The sequence below is a fragment of the Cyrtonyx montezumae genome, unplaced genomic scaffold (genome assembly GCF_038088225.1).
Source record: "Cyrtonyx montezumae isolate F1298 unplaced genomic scaffold, pur_monq_1.0 scaffold_8, whole genome shotgun sequence".
Classification (NCBI taxonomy): Eukaryota; Metazoa; Chordata; class Aves; order Galliformes; family Odontophoridae; genus Cyrtonyx; species Cyrtonyx montezumae.
In genome coordinates this window covers 83,662,686-83,680,077 of record NW_027072089.1, presented here as the reverse complement: position 1 = coordinate 83,680,077, position 17,392 = coordinate 83,662,686, and the positions used below count along the sequence as shown (strand labels likewise).

The 17,392-nt window shown below is 42.0% G+C and overlaps 1 protein-coding gene across 2 annotated transcripts in view; it reads left to right on the top strand.

Moving 5' to 3' along the window:
- JARID2 (jumonji and AT-rich interaction domain containing 2) overlaps positions 1-17,392 on the top strand; it is a 199,752-nt gene that overhangs the window by 81,895 nt on the left and 100,465 nt on the right. For both annotated transcript variants that reach the window (XM_065752299.1, XM_065752300.1), the window contains exon 2: positions 3,122-3,257. In XM_065752299.1, the coding sequence (XP_065608371.1) occupies positions 3,122-3,257 (136 nt within the window). The remainder of the gene's footprint in view (positions 1-3,121; positions 3,258-17,392) is intronic.

Genomic DNA, 17,392 nt, shown 5'->3' with positions numbered 1-17,392 from the left:
CCTCGGCGGCATGGCGAGGAAGGGATGTTCTGACCCATGTAATTATGGTTAAAAGTGTCGGGAGCCAGAGCTGCTTCCCTGCAAGAGCCCAGCTGGGCGCCGAGTCAGCTGCTCTCTGGCTTGTGGCTGCTTTTGTGCTGCACGCTAGAGGGGAGATGCAGCCGATGATTGTGAAAGATTTTTATTGCTCTTACATATGGAGCCACATGAATGTGGGCACTGGCACTGGTTTAGCCTCTTATTTTGCTGACCTTGGATAACACGGTGTTGGAGGGCTTGAGGTCTTTTATGCAAGGCAGGCAATGGGAATGAGGAAAGCCCACAACAAAGCGATGGCGATTACAGCCTTGGCACAAATGGGCTGGCACAGGCTGTGATGTGGAGGTCCTCCTCTGTAAGCAGTTCTGTTGAGTCTGCCGCTGGTACAGATGTGGGGATGAGGCTGATACGGTTCTGCCTGATGTGTGCTCCATGCATTGAAAGCGCTGTGAAGTATTGCTATGCCTCTTCAGGGGTTGCCAGAAGAGGCCTTGGTGCTGTTTCCTGGGTCCTGCTCCTTCCCTGGTTGTTTGTGGGGGGGAGATGACCTCCAACCATTTACTAAAGCACTTCAAGGAGGTGGTGGCCTTCAAACTATAAGGCCTCTTCTGTGTGATGGTCGTCTCCTACCCTCCTGAGCAGCAGCTGCAACCAGTGCATCCCAGGGACCTGGCTGAGCCCTGCAGAAGTTGCTCACCCTGCTGCCACTTGGCAGCGAGTGCCTGGAGATCTTCCAAGGTCAGTCCCATCAGCTGATCTCACCGTGCTGCCGCTGAACCAACAGGCACCACCACGTGTTCTTTGTGGCGAGCTTTGGCATGATGAAGGGCACTTAAGTGGAATTCATTGCTTGATGTGGTTTTGTTCTTTTTTTTCTGGTGTGTTTTGAGCGGGAATGAAGGGCTAATTGCATCAGGAACTAATGGCTGTTTTGGTGTCACTTCCACGTCTTTGGGGAACACTCCCAGAGAGATGGAGGAGCAGTTGGGTGATGGTAACCTAAGTGTTTTGGGGCAGTCCTGGTGTTTCATGAGCCTTGGCCTGAAGGAGACTGAGAAAGGCAACACATCTTCCAGTAGGACATATGTTGGCTGAAGTGGAGAATTACATGCTCATGTCCTTTGCATACCTGGCTTAAAGTGCATAAAAACAAGCAGTGAGGGGTGTGCTGTCTCATGTAGGGCTCTGCATACCTCACCTTGGCCTCAGATTAATGGCTAGAGCTTGTCCTTGTCCTCTTGTTTACTGCCCTCTGTATAAAGAATTTCTACATCTGAAGGGAATAAGAGGCAACCTCAGGCTTGTGTCTGTAATGTGGACAAATAAATACCATGGATGTTCATGAGTGTTTCCTAACTCAGCAGTTTCCTTAGGGATTCAATTAGTTACCTCATGATCTGTTGTAAAACTGAATGCGTGAAGCCCAGCCAGGCCCTGCCAGGAAGGTTTCCCTTCTTGCTTTACTTTCAGTATGTTCTGTCTCTAGGAACATAAATGTTGATTCCTGGGCCGTTTCTATTAAAATCAGTATCGTTTGTTCTGGTGAGGTTTAAAGTTGTGTTGGCAGGAAAATTGTAAACCTAACTTGTTTTGTCAACAGCAGTTTTTACAAACAACTAGAAGTACTAGTCCTTCTAAAATGCTTGCCTGGAGACTCTTTTTTTCTTCTTTGCTATGGATATTCAGTTACAAAGTTAGCTTTCTTGGCTTGGAGGTCCCTGCGTGCTGAAGCTCTCTGGGCACAGCTCAGTGCTTTTCAGAGCGTAGTAGCTGGTCCGTAGTGTGAAAGGCAGATTGCACTGCCAAAATGCTAAGTGCTCTGCTGCAGTCATTGTTTTGGCTTTTTTTCTTTTCTTTTCTTTTTTTTTTTTTTTGTGACCAAGTCATTTGTCTTTTGACTGGGGGGGGGGGAGAAATGGTTTTGATCTCAGTTGATTCAGCAGCTGAATGCTTACTAGGGGAGTAAAGGAAAAACTACTAGTGGGCACCCTAAACTAAGCTTAATCTGTAAGTTGTTTGTGTTTGCCACTTCTTGATCACACAGTATGGTACAAGCTCTAATGATTCCTGGAGTGGGTGCTGGGGCTTTCCTGTGCAATGTGGCCATGTGCTGTGCTGTACTTACCTACACAAGTCCTCTCTGGAAGTGCTATTTTTTTTTTTTTGGCTTTGCAGTCATGTAGCCTGTGGGAAATTCAAGAACAGGAGTGCTCAAATAATGACTTTAAAGACCCCGAGACAATAATAATAGGGCATGTGAAAATGATGTACTTTTTTTTTTAAATGCACCTGTTTTCACTTACGTCTTTATATCAATTTGCTGACTTAATTTATTTGAATGCTAAAGGCTTTAGGGAAACGCTTTTCCAAGGGATTAATCTTTTAACTAAAGCAAATACTAAATATGACATACACTAGTATTCCTTTTGACAATATAGCATTTGTCTTCTAAAAATGAAGTAGAAAACACATGCCCCATGGGCCAAATTCCACTTTACTTTATGCTAAGATAAATTCAGAACAACTTCATTGTTATCAAGTGCACTGTAGTTCTGCAATAAATATAAATCACTTAAGCAGAGAACTGATAATGGAATATCAGTATGTAAAATCCTGAGCTGAGAGGCAAAAGCCAAGGCCAAAATGGCAATAAGTGAGGTTGGTTCACAGAACTTTCCACCCAGTTTTATGCAACATTTGATTTAATTTAATGGTTTGGAATTTTTTTCCCCTTATTTTAATTGTCTGGGAGAGCAGTTCCCGTCTGTTAAAATTTCTCCACAAGGCAGAAAGATTCATTATGAAAATTTTAACAAATAAGTTTTTACCTCCTGTCTAACACCTGGCAAACAGCTACTGCTGTTCGCAGGATAAGGGATTAGAGGAACTGATGGTCTGATTTGATGATAATGGTTATCTGCTAGTACTTCTTGAGGTTAGACTGCATGTTGTTGCACAGTATTTTAATTTCTCTTTTTTTCTTTTAAATCACCTGTCTAGCTCTAAGCTAGTGTTGTTTGTTTTTGTTATTTGTTCTTTCAGATACATACAATTAACATCTTTTTGTTTCTTTCTTCTTCAGGATGACAGCGATGGGATTCCCTGGTCAGAGGAGAGGGTGGTGCGGAAGGTCCTTTATTTATCTCTGAAGGAGTTCAAGAACGCACAGAAGCGACAACATGGCGATGGCATTAGTGGAAGCCTGAAGGCAGTGAATGGTAAGCTGCCTCCCTGCTATCTCTGCGAGAACTCAGCTGTTTCAAATGCAGTTCCTTTACTGTAGCAAGAAAGGTGAGCAGTGCACCATCTGGCATGCACTGTGTCCTTTCAGAATACAAAGAAGAGGTCATTTCTAAAGTACTCAAAGTGCCCAATTTGAACAATCGATGTGTTTCTGTTTCTGGTGAACTGTTGTAGATAGGGTTAAGGATGAAAAGTAGGTGCCGGACAGGATGCCAGAGCAAAGCTGTTCGTTAGAAAAGTAGGCTTCTCTGATTTGCATGATCATTGATACGCTGTGTATGTCAACAGCAATGGTATCTAGTTAAAGGTAACTGATTTCTTACAAACACAGTGAAAATTTATGAGGAGATAACTGAAAAGTGAATCAGTTATGGTGGTGAAGGACAGATAGACAGAATGTACTTGTTCAGTGTCATTCAAGTGGAAGCAACTGGCTAACCAGGACCTGCAACTCTGGAGCGGGCTTGGTTCAGGTCCTCCGTTGCCCAAAGGTGAAGTGACATGGGACCTACATAACCTACGTTTATGTGGGTTGACAATGATAGGACAAAGGGAAACAGTTTTAAATGAAGACAGAGTGGTTTAGTTTGGATGTTAGGTGAGAGTTTTTCTCTTAGAGGGTGGCGACTTATCGGAACAGGTTGCCCAGAGAGGTTGTGGCTGCCCTATCCCTGGAGGCATGCAAAGTTGGGCTGGATGTGGCTCTGGGCAGCCTGGTCTAGTGGTTGTTGACCCTGCCCATTGCCAGGGGTTGAAGCTAGATGATCCATGAGGTCCTTTTCAACCCTTTTCAACCATTCTATGATTCTGTGAAAAAGATGTAGAGGACTGAGGGCAGATGTACTGAGACACTGGATTCTGGTAGCTAGCTCTTCAGGGAGTTTAAAAGCATTAAAAAGAGATGCAGACAAAGCTAGATGATAAGGACTTGAAGGGAGTTCAGTTTTTTTAATGTCATCCTTTGACATTGACCGGAGGTGGCAAAGGAGTTAGGATGATTACTATTACTGTTGTTGTCATTATCACTTGTTTCTTGTCCCCTTCCCTATGGTAGCCTGGAGGTGAACCTAAGTGCATCTCTTGCAGAGTTGCTGACTGACACAGGACCCCTTTTTAAAAAGGCTTTGTCATGCTAGCTTGAGCCTTCAAAGCAATGAGTAGCAGGATTCAGATTTCTGAGCAGAGGCTTACAATTCTCTCTTCACTCACAAGAGCTTATTTGCTTCTTTATGGAAGTTTATGGCAATTCATTTTAAGCATGTGCATAACTATACATGTGCTAATGCATTACAGCAGCAGCTGGGTGCTTACTTGTTAGGTTATTCATATTTATATGTAGCTTGATTTTTTGACATGGTGAGTCAGATTTCACTGCGTTTTCACTGAGGCTTATTGCTGACTAGGCAAAAACCTAAGCAAATGGCTGGAGAACTGCAGACAACACAATAAAGTTACTGTATTGCGTAAGCAATTGTGAATTCCTTAATGTGATTAAAGACAACCTCAGCCTTCTGAGTTCAGTAATAACATCAAATACTGATCTGATGGGAAGGGGCATCTAGCTTTAGCAGCAAGCGATTAATAAGCTTGGAGGTGTACACAAAACAGTGCTGCCTTTTTTCCCCTCCAACACCTCTGCATCATTGATCTTCTGTCAAACACAATTTCTCTTGGAAAGTTTCTTACTCCATTGTGGGGATTTTGTTTAGTCAAAGGAAAAAGTCTAAAGGCGTGAAGCACAGTAATTGTGTGTTAGGAGGCTTTGATGGTGTGCCAGGTTACAGGATGACTGAGGTTTTTATGGTGTCTAGTTTCTCCAAAGGCAGCTGAGATGAAAAGTGAGTTGGCTGGGAATGCTGTGTGAGTGCAGGTACCAGGCATGGAATATGCCACAGTTTTTCTCTGGCAGTGGCATGGCTCATGTCTTCCGAGCTTGCCTCTGGTGTTAAGAATTGTATTGCTGGGTGCCTTTTCTCCTTCACAAAAATTGGTGATCAGTTCTGTGGGGGTTTTGGCTTATTTATTTGCTGATTTTGAGTTAGAATTACACTCTGTTGTATTCCTTCTGTTTGTTACATGATGCTTTAAATGTCCAGTCTCAGCACTGCTCTGTTTATCCAATAGTATTTAGAAGAGCGTGTCATCATATAAAAGAAAGCTTTGAAAAAGGGAGAAGGATTGATACAGTGCAGTGACACTAAGAAAATCAATTAATGCATGAAGTTTGCTCGTTGCATCTTTTGAAGAAATGTTAACCATGTGTTTTCAAATCCACAGGTCTTTGTGGACCGAGAAAAAATGAGGTCATCCTAAAAAATTACCAAGCTGTTTTGAATTTATAATACTTTAGAGATTAGCTTTAGATCCATGGCTTCATATTGCTAGAGTTGAATAATAATAATAATAAATAAATCTGTTGATTATGTTTTGATTGTAGTCTTCATATTGGAGCAGTGTTTCTAGTGCATTGCTCCAAAAGATAATACTGCAGTTAAATATCATCTCTTTATTAGTGTTCAGCACCTGCAGCTCTGCAGGGGGGAACCAAAACTCCTAGCTGAAATGTAAAGGTGTTCTATGCTTCTGGCTGTGACTTAACCCCAGCAGGCAGCTCAGCTCTGCATGGCTTCTCACTCACTCTCCTCCCATGGGATGGGGGAGAGAATCAGAAAGGTAAAAGAATGAGAACTCGTGGGTTGAGATACAGACAGTTTACTGAGTAAAGTAAAAGCTGCCTGCAAAGGAGAGCAAGGCATTTGCTTGCTGCTTCCCATCGGCAGGCAGATGTTCAGCCACATCATGCATTGTGGTTTCTTGGGAAGATGAATGCCATGACCTTGAACATCCCCACTCCCCTTCCTACTCCGTATTCTTTTCAAGGCAAGGGTTGCATCCATTTTAGGTTTTTTGCTGCACAACCCTGTCACTGTCCCTAGTGAACTTAAAGGGTACTGCTCCTTCTGTTGCTGGAAATTGAATACATCACCTTCTAGTATCTGACCGTTTCCAGGAGTGGGAAGAATAGCCCTGACAGCAGTTTAAGCCCTCTGAGCTCCTCGCTAGAAGCAAAATTGTAGGTTGGTCTCCTGTACTTGTAAGAGTTCAGAGGAGTGCAATGTTTGCAAAGCATCTGTACAGTAAGATTTGATCTTGGTGCTGCCATCTGTAGTGCAGCTTTTTTTTTTTTCTTCTGGTTTTATAACTGTCATCCCCCTATACATATTTTCAAGCTTGCAATGTATACTTCTTCCTTAGGAAGTACTGATTTCTGGCAATAGGAAAAGATAAAATATGCACTATCCTCTTGCAGTTGTAGTCTTTAAGTACTTTCATGGCTTCAGAGTGTCTGAAGTTGTATAAATATGCTACAGAAGTTGCATAAATACGCTACAGTAGTTGCTTGCCAGTTTTCTCCTATAGTTCATGTAAGTTCTGCTGCTGAACTTGCATGAACGTTATTATCAAAATATTTCAGCCGGTTAGTAGAGTAGTACACCTAATGATATGGCAGCCAGAGCAGTGGTGCTTTTCTTATTGATAGTGTGAAAAGCATGCTCATCTTAAGCGTTGTAAGAGGTGAACCCATTGACAGGAGTCTTCTCTGTACTGGAGTTTCTGCATGCTGAAAGAGAGGCCAGTGGTGGCACAGAGACAATTAACTTCCATGTCTCTCTGAATGATACAAATTAATAAAATAAAAAATGGAAGAATTCAAACAAGCTTTGAAGACTAACTCTGTTATAATGCTATGGCTGTCTCCACCTCACAATTAAAGATGTTATCCTGAAAGTAGTCTTGCACAATAGTTTTGTTTGGGAAGGGCTGTTAAGAACAGAGTAATGAATTGTCTTGCTCCTACCCTTCTTTACATACCCTTTTCAATTGAGGATTTTTGCTTATGTCTTTGTCCTGCTATAGTTGTTTTTCCTTCTCTTTATCCTGCCTTCTTTACTCCTGAGTTTTTGTTGGTGGGTTGGCTTTTGTTTCCCAGCCCTCCAGCCAGAAGGATTTCAGATGGCAGTTTGTATCAGTGGATGTATTGCATGCATATTTGTGTTGGCTCTAGGTACCCTGCTAGGTATAGAATGACACTCTGCAGTGCCTACATTTGCAATGTTCTCGTCCAGCGTGTGGGAGTATAAAATCCGAAGGGAATGCCTCTGTAAGTTGTCTGCAAACCCTTTGTAACCTAAGTGAGATACTGGATTTCTGATTATGGAGAGAGGGTTGCACCCAGGAAAACCTGAGGGACCTCTTTACAGACTTTGATTATTGCTGCCTGTCATTTGCATTAGGATTTTAAGAATAGGGATTGGTGTTTGGAATGGTGATATCAGAGATCCTCATCTAAGAGGTAAGCTAATTCTCCTGGAACATAGCTTTCTTGTGTAGCTTAGGATGAGAAATAAGCCTGTGTATGGGGGGGGAGGTGGGGGAAACCTGCACACAATAAAAGCTGTTAATTGTTGGTTGGTTAATGAGAATAAAACCAGTACGTCAAAAGAGTGCATCATAAAGCAAGCTTTTATGTCATGGATCTTAAACTCTCTTTTTAGAAAGTAGTGATAAGGCCAAAAGTGCTGGCATTTCATAAATGAGAAAAGTGCACAAGTTTATGTGTTTGTTTAAGGTGGTTAGTAATTCTTCAGAAACGACAAACTAGACAATAGAATTATTCAAGCATAGAGTGCATTGACAGTAGCTATACAAAAGGTGTCGTGACAATTTCCAAATGTGTCAACTAGGTTAAATGTGTGGCACACATAAGCTTGTTGGGGAATTGAATGTACGTGAGGGAGTATTTTGGTTCAAGGCAGAAGTCTTGCACGCCTAATAAATCATAAAGTCACAAGTAAGAATATGTAATATTTCCATTCTGACATTCTTCACCTTACATTTAGACTTCCTAAAGTCATTTATTTCATTTATGTAGGTTCTTAAGCAGTGGAGGAACTTCATGTGATCTTTGGATGGAGGTAGTAGTTGGACCACAGTTGGCTGTGGTGCCCATTCCTTTCTTGTGCTGTTCTGTTCCTGTCCTGAACCACTTCCACACAAATGCCAGGGCAACTTTTGCTATAGGTTGTCCCCTCCACTGAAGAGCTGAAATGGGTCAACGCGAGGAACAGGGAGCCCCTGAAGCATTGCATTCCCATGTCTAAGGCTACCCATCCCATGTCTACCACGCTGACTGGAGCAGGGAGCTATTTTTGTTTGATGTGTCCAGTTTCAAGTGTTTTCATACTCACTGCCCTAAGGTTTTCAGCTCTGCTCCCCAGGGGGCTGTGTTTTTAAAAAAAGAAGGTAGCCCCTGTCCTTCACTGTGATGATTCAGATACAGTAACTTCATTTCTCTTATTTTTGAAAGCTTCAATTAAATATTGGAGGAAGGTTTTACGCTAATGTTTGTCTAGGGAGCTTTTCACTCCATCAGTGATATGAAATTGCATTTGTTGACAGTAGGTAATGTCTGTCTGTCTCTCTCCTAAGCTTTAGTAGCAGATTGTAAGCGTGCCAAGGACCCTTGTCAGCGTAAGTGGATTTTTAAAATGCATTTGCAGAAGCTGAAATACCTCCTTCAGTCTCACAGTGTTTTCCCTTTACATTTGGAGTAAACTGCCTGTTTGACTAGTTTTAAACTGTGATTAAATATAGATGTTTTCAACTGAAAGGTTCAGAAAATAAGCATTTGAGCAAATTTGTCATGGCACTCAACGTCACTTTCACTTTGGAGCTTGCTGGAAAGTGCATTTAAAGATTAACAAATAAATAACAGGATGTTGGGGCTGGGCTCCATTGAAAATTTCCAAATATCTCTTCCTTTCTTTGTTTTTAGAGCAGAATTTGTTCTTGAGCCTGCCAGGGTCTCTCTTGTTCATCAGCTGATACAGGCTCTTTTTACCTTTTCCATCATCACCACTTAAAAAATTCTGTAGGCCAAATTATACCCTCTGTAATCTCTACCCAATTTGATTATGTCCAAATTGTGCTCCCATCTTGATTCGATTTCTGTATTTCCCAGGACTGCCAGAACATTTTCTCTTGCAGGACACCTGCCATCCCTTTTCTCTCAAAGATGAGAGGTGCATATTTTTCTAATAGGGAAAACAGCAGAATTGCATAATTAATTTCCTTAAAATGTCTTTTCACTACCACTAAAAGGAGTTGCTATTGCCCTTGAGTGTATTTCTAGTCAAAGTAATTTTAAAAATAATTGTGCCTCTCTGCATATTGTTAATTGTAGGTAGTGGAAAATCTTTTTTAAAAGCAATGAATTATCCACAGAAGAGTGTATGTAGTCTGCAGGAGACTGAGTTATTGTAGGCTTAAAATAAATAAGGTGAGGAAAAGGATCAGAAGCGTTCGGTGGGTGTAAGAGCTGCTGGTCTTCCATTTCCTCACTGTCTTGTAGTGGTTCTGCTGCTTGTCAGCCCATGCAGTGAACTCGATTCAGAATATTAAAGTGTCCACAAAATAAAACTTTGCCTTAGCCTCAACTAGGGGACAGTTTTATTTTCCTTGATTTGGGGTTGTTTCTGCATAGTTGCTGCCTTGGATTTATTGTTTGTATCAGCGGTACAGAGAACATCCTTGAGTGCAGAGAAGTAGACTGCTTCCTTCTGTTTTTCTGCAGCTGTAAAATTGGCAACCTAAACATAGTCTCTGGCATCTTTTTGTCAGGCATACACATCCAAAAGGACAGTGCTTTTTCAAATACCTTGTAGAACTGGCAGCTGTCAAAAGGTGGAGCTTCTGTCAGTCCTTATTTGCATGCTTTGTAAATGAGTGAGACTTAACTTCTTTGACAATACATCAAGTCTGTAAGTTTTTGTAGCAAGGTGTACATTGGATTTTGTCTTTCTTACCTGTTATCTGGAGGAATGCTTGGCAAAATACACACAAGGTGATGGAAAATTAAATGGGCTTGGTACCTTCTCTGGTGAGATGTAGTGCTTTGTACTGAAAACCAGCCATTCCTCTGGTTATCTGATACGGAAGTTTAAACAAACTTGACTGCTTTTATTATTAGATGACAAATTTTTTGTCGGGATGTTGACAATCAGAGAGATCTACTTGAGAACATTGTTTCAAACTCTGGCAGCCTGGGGTGGATGAAGAAGCATGCTGGTGATGTGTTGGGATGGGAAATGATGATGCTGGCAGCTTTCTCCAGCTGTTGAGTTGCGTTGAGAGGTGATAAAGAGGTAGCTTGTGGTTTTCATAGAAATCAAAACATAATTAAGCAGCTGTTAAAGGTAATGTAAACGATGGAGTGCCATAGCATGGTGGATCGTGCTGTCAAAAGGGATGGAAAATTCTTTGTGTGAAATTTGGACACAAGTTGGAGATGAAGGCAGTGACACAATGGTGCGCTCCGAAGAAGTAAGCAAAGTCCCTTTCTGTTTAGCAACAATAGTTGTCGGGAGGCACAGAAGTGGGGAGAAGGATACTTCAGCTTTTTCCATCTGTCCCATAGCCAGTGTTTATCAATAGTGTTATTTTAGTGTTTATTAAAACTGCAGTGGAGAAAAATGTCTGCAGATTGGAGCCCTTATCTGCTGTTGTAAAAGGGGGGTTAAATTTCACTACTCGTGTAGTTGCTCTGTTACCCATAATTGGCAGAAAGAAATCATGCGTTGAATAAGTAGTGCTTTTAATTTTAAGGACTGACAACAAGGAATATAACCAGTAAGGCAACAGGGGAAAAGAAAAAGTCAGTTATTGAGGCAGCATGCTCTACTTCATGAAGAAAATAGCAGCACAATGGGAAGTAGCATAAAGCTCGAGAGGAGTTTTGGTCAAGCTTGCAGACTGTGTAATACAGTTTGCTGTAGATGGTCCTAAGAGGAATTGTATTATCTGAAACTGCTCATGGCTGTCCATGCTTAGCTTTGAATAAAGCTTTTGTTAATTATTTTTACCATATAGCTCTGAGGTATTAGAGCAAGGCTGCATTTAATAGGTTTGAACTTCAGAGGGTTTATCCGGTGTCCCATAACCTCCGGAGCAACTTTTTCTTGGCATGGGGGGTGTTTTAGAAATGGCTTGCTTTTTGGAAGAGTGAAAATAGTTGGTCCAGCAGGACATTTTTTTTCAGGCCATTAGGGTGTGTTTAATCAGCACAGATGTCACGCGTGCTGTAAGCCTTGTCACGTCAGCACTGGCAATAAAGTAGTTTTAAAAGAAAAAGTAGACATTAATGACAGCTGGCTGTAATTGCTGATGGGCAACCTTTCCCACAAGTTGCCAGGCACAGCTGCCAGAGCACCTAATTGCGGCCTCAGACACTGTCCATTTTGTGTGTTTCTGGGCTCTGACTTGTAGAAGAAGAGGTTGCCTGTGGAAATGGATCTGGAGCAATCAGAACAATTCTGTAGATGGATGCTGAGTTCTTCTTGGGTGTCATCAGCCCACGCTCAAACATGGCATTTCTACTGTGAAAAGCTCGAAAATCTGTCTCCTTTTTAAGTAACAGAAGCAGGAATTAGTCACCTTCATTTTACTGCTCAGAACAACCTCTGAGAGTCTGCATCCTGAGCCCAAACCCCTCCACATTTTGGTTTGGTCTTTATGAAATCTGTTTGATTTTAAGGTCTCCGGGAAAGCATTCTGAAATAACTGCTGCCTTTCGATGACTGGTGGTGGTGGTGAGAGGTTGATCACACTGCAGATATTTCCCAGTGTTTGAGGGTAAATGTTTTCTAGAAAACAAATAGAGCTTAGCACATATACTGCTCAGTCATAGCAGATCGTTCTACATCGTAATAAATGCGCATACATTTTTCACTTATCTCTTTTTGTGTCTGACTAGCACAGATTTGTTACAGGCAGTTAATGTGCTGTTGTATCCAGAATTAGATGAATAAACATTTTCAATAATCTGCCTTTGATGCCCATTATTTCTCATTTTAAATGACTTTAATACTGTGAAGGGGGTGTCCATCCATAGCTGCAGTGTATCAGCCCTGTACTTAGGTGGCAGGGGATGATAGTGTCAAGCCAGGCCAGACCCCACGGACTGAGCTTACAGCACTGGTACATAGAAAGGAGTAGCTTGCTCCAAGAGCTGAAGGCAGTTGGATTTCCACCCTCACCCATCCTGTTTGCTTCCCCCACAAGACCATTAAGCGAGCACTGCAGTTGGGATGTTTCAGATCTGTCCACTAAGAGGCTAAGTCCTTCCAGATAAGGCTTGAACAGACAAGATGCATTTTTTACTTTGCTCAGAATTTCCTGTGCTTTGTTCTGCATCTGTTTGTGAATGACTGCGTTATCTTTGAAAGCCTTCATCTTGTTTTCTTTATTCGAGCTATACGCTAAAATGGAAAAAAGGGAAAAGCTGGAAGGAGCCCAGCTGGAGCAATCTGCCAAGGATTCCACAGAGGGACAGAGCTGGCAGGCTCCTGAAGCCTCTTCAGCTGACCTCTGCTGCAATTCGGGAAGCCAGGAGATAAGCCACTTTTCCTGTGGAAGACTTGGCCTCTGCCAGCCATTCGGAGCAGTGCCTGAAGACCACACCGGCATCTAATCCCGTTTTTCTCATTCTGTGAAAGGCAAAGGCTCTCATGGTCAGCTGTTTTTAAAGATGCTTTGTTTGCCGGGGCTGATCAGCATCACAGTAGTTTTATGTTGTGCCTGCTGCGTATGTGGAGAGATCGAAGGAAGTTTAAAGGAGATGGCTCAGGAGGAAAACAATTTCTCACTTTCTTCAGAACGTAGGATTTTTTTTCTTTTTAGAGAAGAAACGTTACCACAGCGTTATCAAGAGAGTTAGAGCAATGGTAGAAGCATTTTACCTCTCCTTTAGGACGTTGGGAAAGGGCATCGTAGTTGTACTGAAGCATTTCAGCTGCAGGTTTGCTGGATGGGAGAGAGAGGTCAAGAGAAATTCCATCCCTGTCAGTGTTTCCTTGACTCCTGCTCCCTTGCTGTGATGCTGGGATCTTGTTTCAGAGCCTTATGCAAGCTCTCATTCTATGGCTCCATATGGCAGAAAGAAACAGTAGTGTTGTGCAAAGCCTCAAAACTGATGCATATGGGGGTGGACTGGGGGTGAGGAACATATTCCTGTTGTGAGTGTGCATGGAGGGCTTAATGTCCCTTCCCTCCTGCCCATTTTTGTGGTGTGTCCATCCAGGCATGTGCTGTTCCTCTTTCAGGTGCCTCGATGCTTCCCTTTAATGTTATGATCTATTGATAACCAAAGAACAGTTTAGTTTTGCCAGCATAATTAAAATGTGGTGCCTTCTACCTAGTTGTTCTGCCCCTACGTCTCAGGAGGTCAGCAAAGATTACCATCAGGTGGAAGCTATGAATAAAGAATAGAACAGAATATGGCTTGAACTCCAGATTTTCTTGAAACGTAGCTGTTGCTACTCTTCTCCTCATCCCCCAGATCAATTGAAGATGGCCCTTTGTGCAGCTGTGCCTGTGGTCCTTGTGGTTAGGGACTACTTGTCAAGTTTTATTTGAATGGAAACCTGTCCCTGATGCTTTGCCTTATCCCATTGTGCTGCTGAGATGAACTTCAAATGCCAGTTTACATTTACCCGGAGATGACCATCTCTAATTGAAAAGAACAGTGCTGTCTTAAATAAGTAGATAAACAGAGCCCATTTGCAATTGCAGATTTAAATGCACGCTTTCATAGATGATCTTTGCACAGTATAGTGGTGTCCTTGAATATTTAGAACCTGACTAGCAAGAGAGCAGAACTGAAGAGTAAAAGTTCCTGTTGGAAAAAAGGTTTCTGAGCTATGAGCTGATGTTGATCTCTCTCAGGCTGGAAGAAGACAGTTTGGTACAAAGTTCTCTTGATGGCAGCATGGAAGGAGGCAGTGCAGTAAATCTGGCATGCAAGAATCTTGAAGGTTCGTTAGCAACCAGACCATAGCACAGGGTTGTATACAAGTACTTTGCTTATGAAGTAGAATAAATTGCACTGTTTAGCATAGAAAACTCCCTTGGTTTCTGTTACAAATTGAGGTGCCTGCTATGAATGTCCTGGAAAGCAGACTTTTGTGGGGGGGTTAGTTAATTGCTGGGGAGGCTAGAGTTCGAGGTGTTTGCTGTGAACTTGAGTTTTGGGGACTATTGGGAAGGTGGTTTTGCTGTCTTTATTTTTTTTTTCTTGGTGCAGCGGGTGTTGAGATGGTGCTGGATTACCATCTGTCTGGATCAAAATTATAACTGCTAACTAAATTCCTATTTAAAGTTTCTCACATCGTCTTGGACTCAGTGGTGATAGTCTCATGAAGACTTCCTGCTAAATTTGCAGGGAGACTTGAAAAGGAACAGACTGCTGAGAAGGACAGACTGCTCTTCGGTTTGCGCTCTCCTACTTCCACTGAAATTCTGCCACTGCAAACTAAGACTCAAATGTTACTAATTGTTCTAGGAAAATAGCTTTCAGCTCTTTCAGCTCTTGTCTAGTGACCATTTTCCCTCCTGAAGCTATGTTTACCAGATCATTCAGGCAATGGGAATCAAAAAGCAAACTGGAGGAGAGTGTGTTGCCCACAGGACTGGTTCCCTTTACTCAGGTTGAAAGAAAAGTACTGCTTTTGTGTCTTTTTACAGAGAGACTTCAGTTCCCTGAAGCTCTAAGTGTGATAGGAAGGCCCTCACTGTGCTTTTGCTTGTAGAAGTGGGTGCTATTCTGCAGAAGACAGAAGCTCAACAGAGGTTAGTGCTCCTCAGCACCAGGCCCAGGGACCAGGCTGTAGAGCCCTGTTTAGCTGAAGCTTTTGAGGAATTAGGCAACTGAAGAAATTCAAGAGGAGAGTTGTTTTCTGCCAGGACATGAGGCTATTCCTGACAGTAGAAGAATATTTTGGAAGGTGACAGATACCAGACACAGGGAACGTCCTGCTCTAACCTAGGTAGGGGTATCCCAAATAAGAATATGACTTCAGAGGAATTAATCTGCTCCATTAAGTAAGAAGTCTTTGCTGATAAGTTGAAACGCCCCCTTCTCTCCCAGATGACCTTATAATGTAGCTGAATGTAGGTACCATTTTGAGAAAGAAACTGGCTATGGCCCTTCTTATTGAGACTTTAAACAGAGCTTCACTTACTCAGTGAGGAGTCTTCAGAAGAGGCGCTCACGCATCCATTGGAAAACTTAAATGTATATATTGACTAGTATTTAGCCAGAACTCTAGTGAAAAAAAAACTGAATGCTGCTGGAACCTTGTTGATTGAAGAACTTCCTGCAATGCAAATTTTTTCCCCTCAAAGCTCACTCAAGCACTGTGCCTGCTTAAGACTCTGCAAGCTGCAGTTTTACTTTATATTCTCACCAGTGATGTGCAGCAGATGTTACCAAACACATTTTGTGCTATCTCTAGAAATAGAGCATTTCAAACTTACTTAGGTCTCTGAAACAGTGATGCGTGGCTTGCTTCTGAATCGCTTGCGGTCCAAATCAAAGCTGCCTCTGTTGCCAGTGTCTGATTGGAGGGGTATTCCGATTTATACTGCTTGTTCCCTGTGAAATGTAGGTCAGCATTTTTAACTCGCAATTACTCCAAGGTCAGATAATTTTCAGATGCTTCCATGTTAATAATAGACAATTAGAAGTACTCCCCTCTCTACTTTTCTGTGCTGCTTGTTCTCTCTATTTGTACTTTTCCCTCTCTTCAGTCTTTTTAAATGTATGCCGAGAAATGAGAGAGCACTTATCCTCTCCTTTTATTTTTCATTCTTTGTCCTCTGTTTTCTGTGCTTTTTTCTTTCAGAGTGGGATCTCTACCTGCATTTCACCTTACTGCGAGCACAGCTCCAGCCTGCTCGCTGCAGGCTCAGTGTTACAGCCTTGCAAATCATCGATTTCTTTCTTTCCATCCTCCTCCCCCACCCCCAAATCCCAGCCCATCCAGCCTAATGTGAGAGCAGATTGGCCTCAGTGTTTGGAGAAAAGATCTATAATAAGCACTGGGGACATGCTGGTAAAAAGCATCAGCATGGTATAGCAGGTCACTTGGAGTACTGACTCTACATTAATTCTCTAACTTATAATTAGCTGTATTAAATTCCAATTTTCTGAAAGGAACCATTATCAAATAACACTCTGTTTGAAATCTCAAAGAAACATAAGGAATGAAAGCTTAGTCCTCTTACGCTTTCATCTTTCTGAAGCAATCCCTATCTTAACATCTTGACCTACATTTTCTTTTTACCCTCTCCATGAGACATTGTGTGGATATAATGTCTCAGAAGGGAGGTAAGGATTTTATGTGTGTGTACGTGTTGACATACAAAGTTTGGAAAAAACAATGAGGCCTTCATGTCCCCTATGACTTTTTTTTCCCCTAGCTTGTAAGTGTTATCCATAATATCTCTAATGCAGGTTTTAAGTTTAGGGGAAAAAAATGTGAAAAATCCACTTTGTTCCCTTACAAGTGGTCTCCTATCTATTGAGCTTTTACAAAAACCATTCTTGATACCAGGACAGAAAGAAAAAGTCACTGCCCTTCTTTCTGTTTTTCCCCTCACCATTTAGGATTCAGCCATACGTATTCTTTTTCCCATTAAATGGAGGCATGCACCTGCTTGCTGGATGCCATGCTTTCTGCAATGTCCCACTGCTTGAGGGAAGGGCAGGGCTGCAAAGCACACCATCTTCTCCCACTGGAGGACAGACATGCTGCAGCAGGGCCTATGCGGGGCTGGAATGTACAGTTATTCTCCCATTTGTTTGATGTGTAAGTTTTCTGTTTCAAGCAGTTTGAACTCACATAGTGCTAAGCATGTGCTAAGCGTTGATACCTTTTAAGATCCTTGTAGCTTGAGTTTCTCTTGGTATACAGCTTGTAATGCAGGACAGGGGATGATCTGACTCCAGGCTGGCTTTTGTTGCCTGGACGGTTTCAGTTTAATATGGCTCTGAACATTTTATAGGGTACTGTGAATTTATAGACAGATTTCAGCCTACATATTTTTTTCCCTCTTTCTTTTTTTCTTTATGTTTTCACATCATTGTGTGTTGTGTTGGTTTTCTTTGAATTCCAATAGTGTATTTTTGGTCTTAATTTTTCGTAATTATTATTATTATACTAACACAATGGTGAACTTTGGCATACATAGAATCTCTTGGGCGTTATTTTGA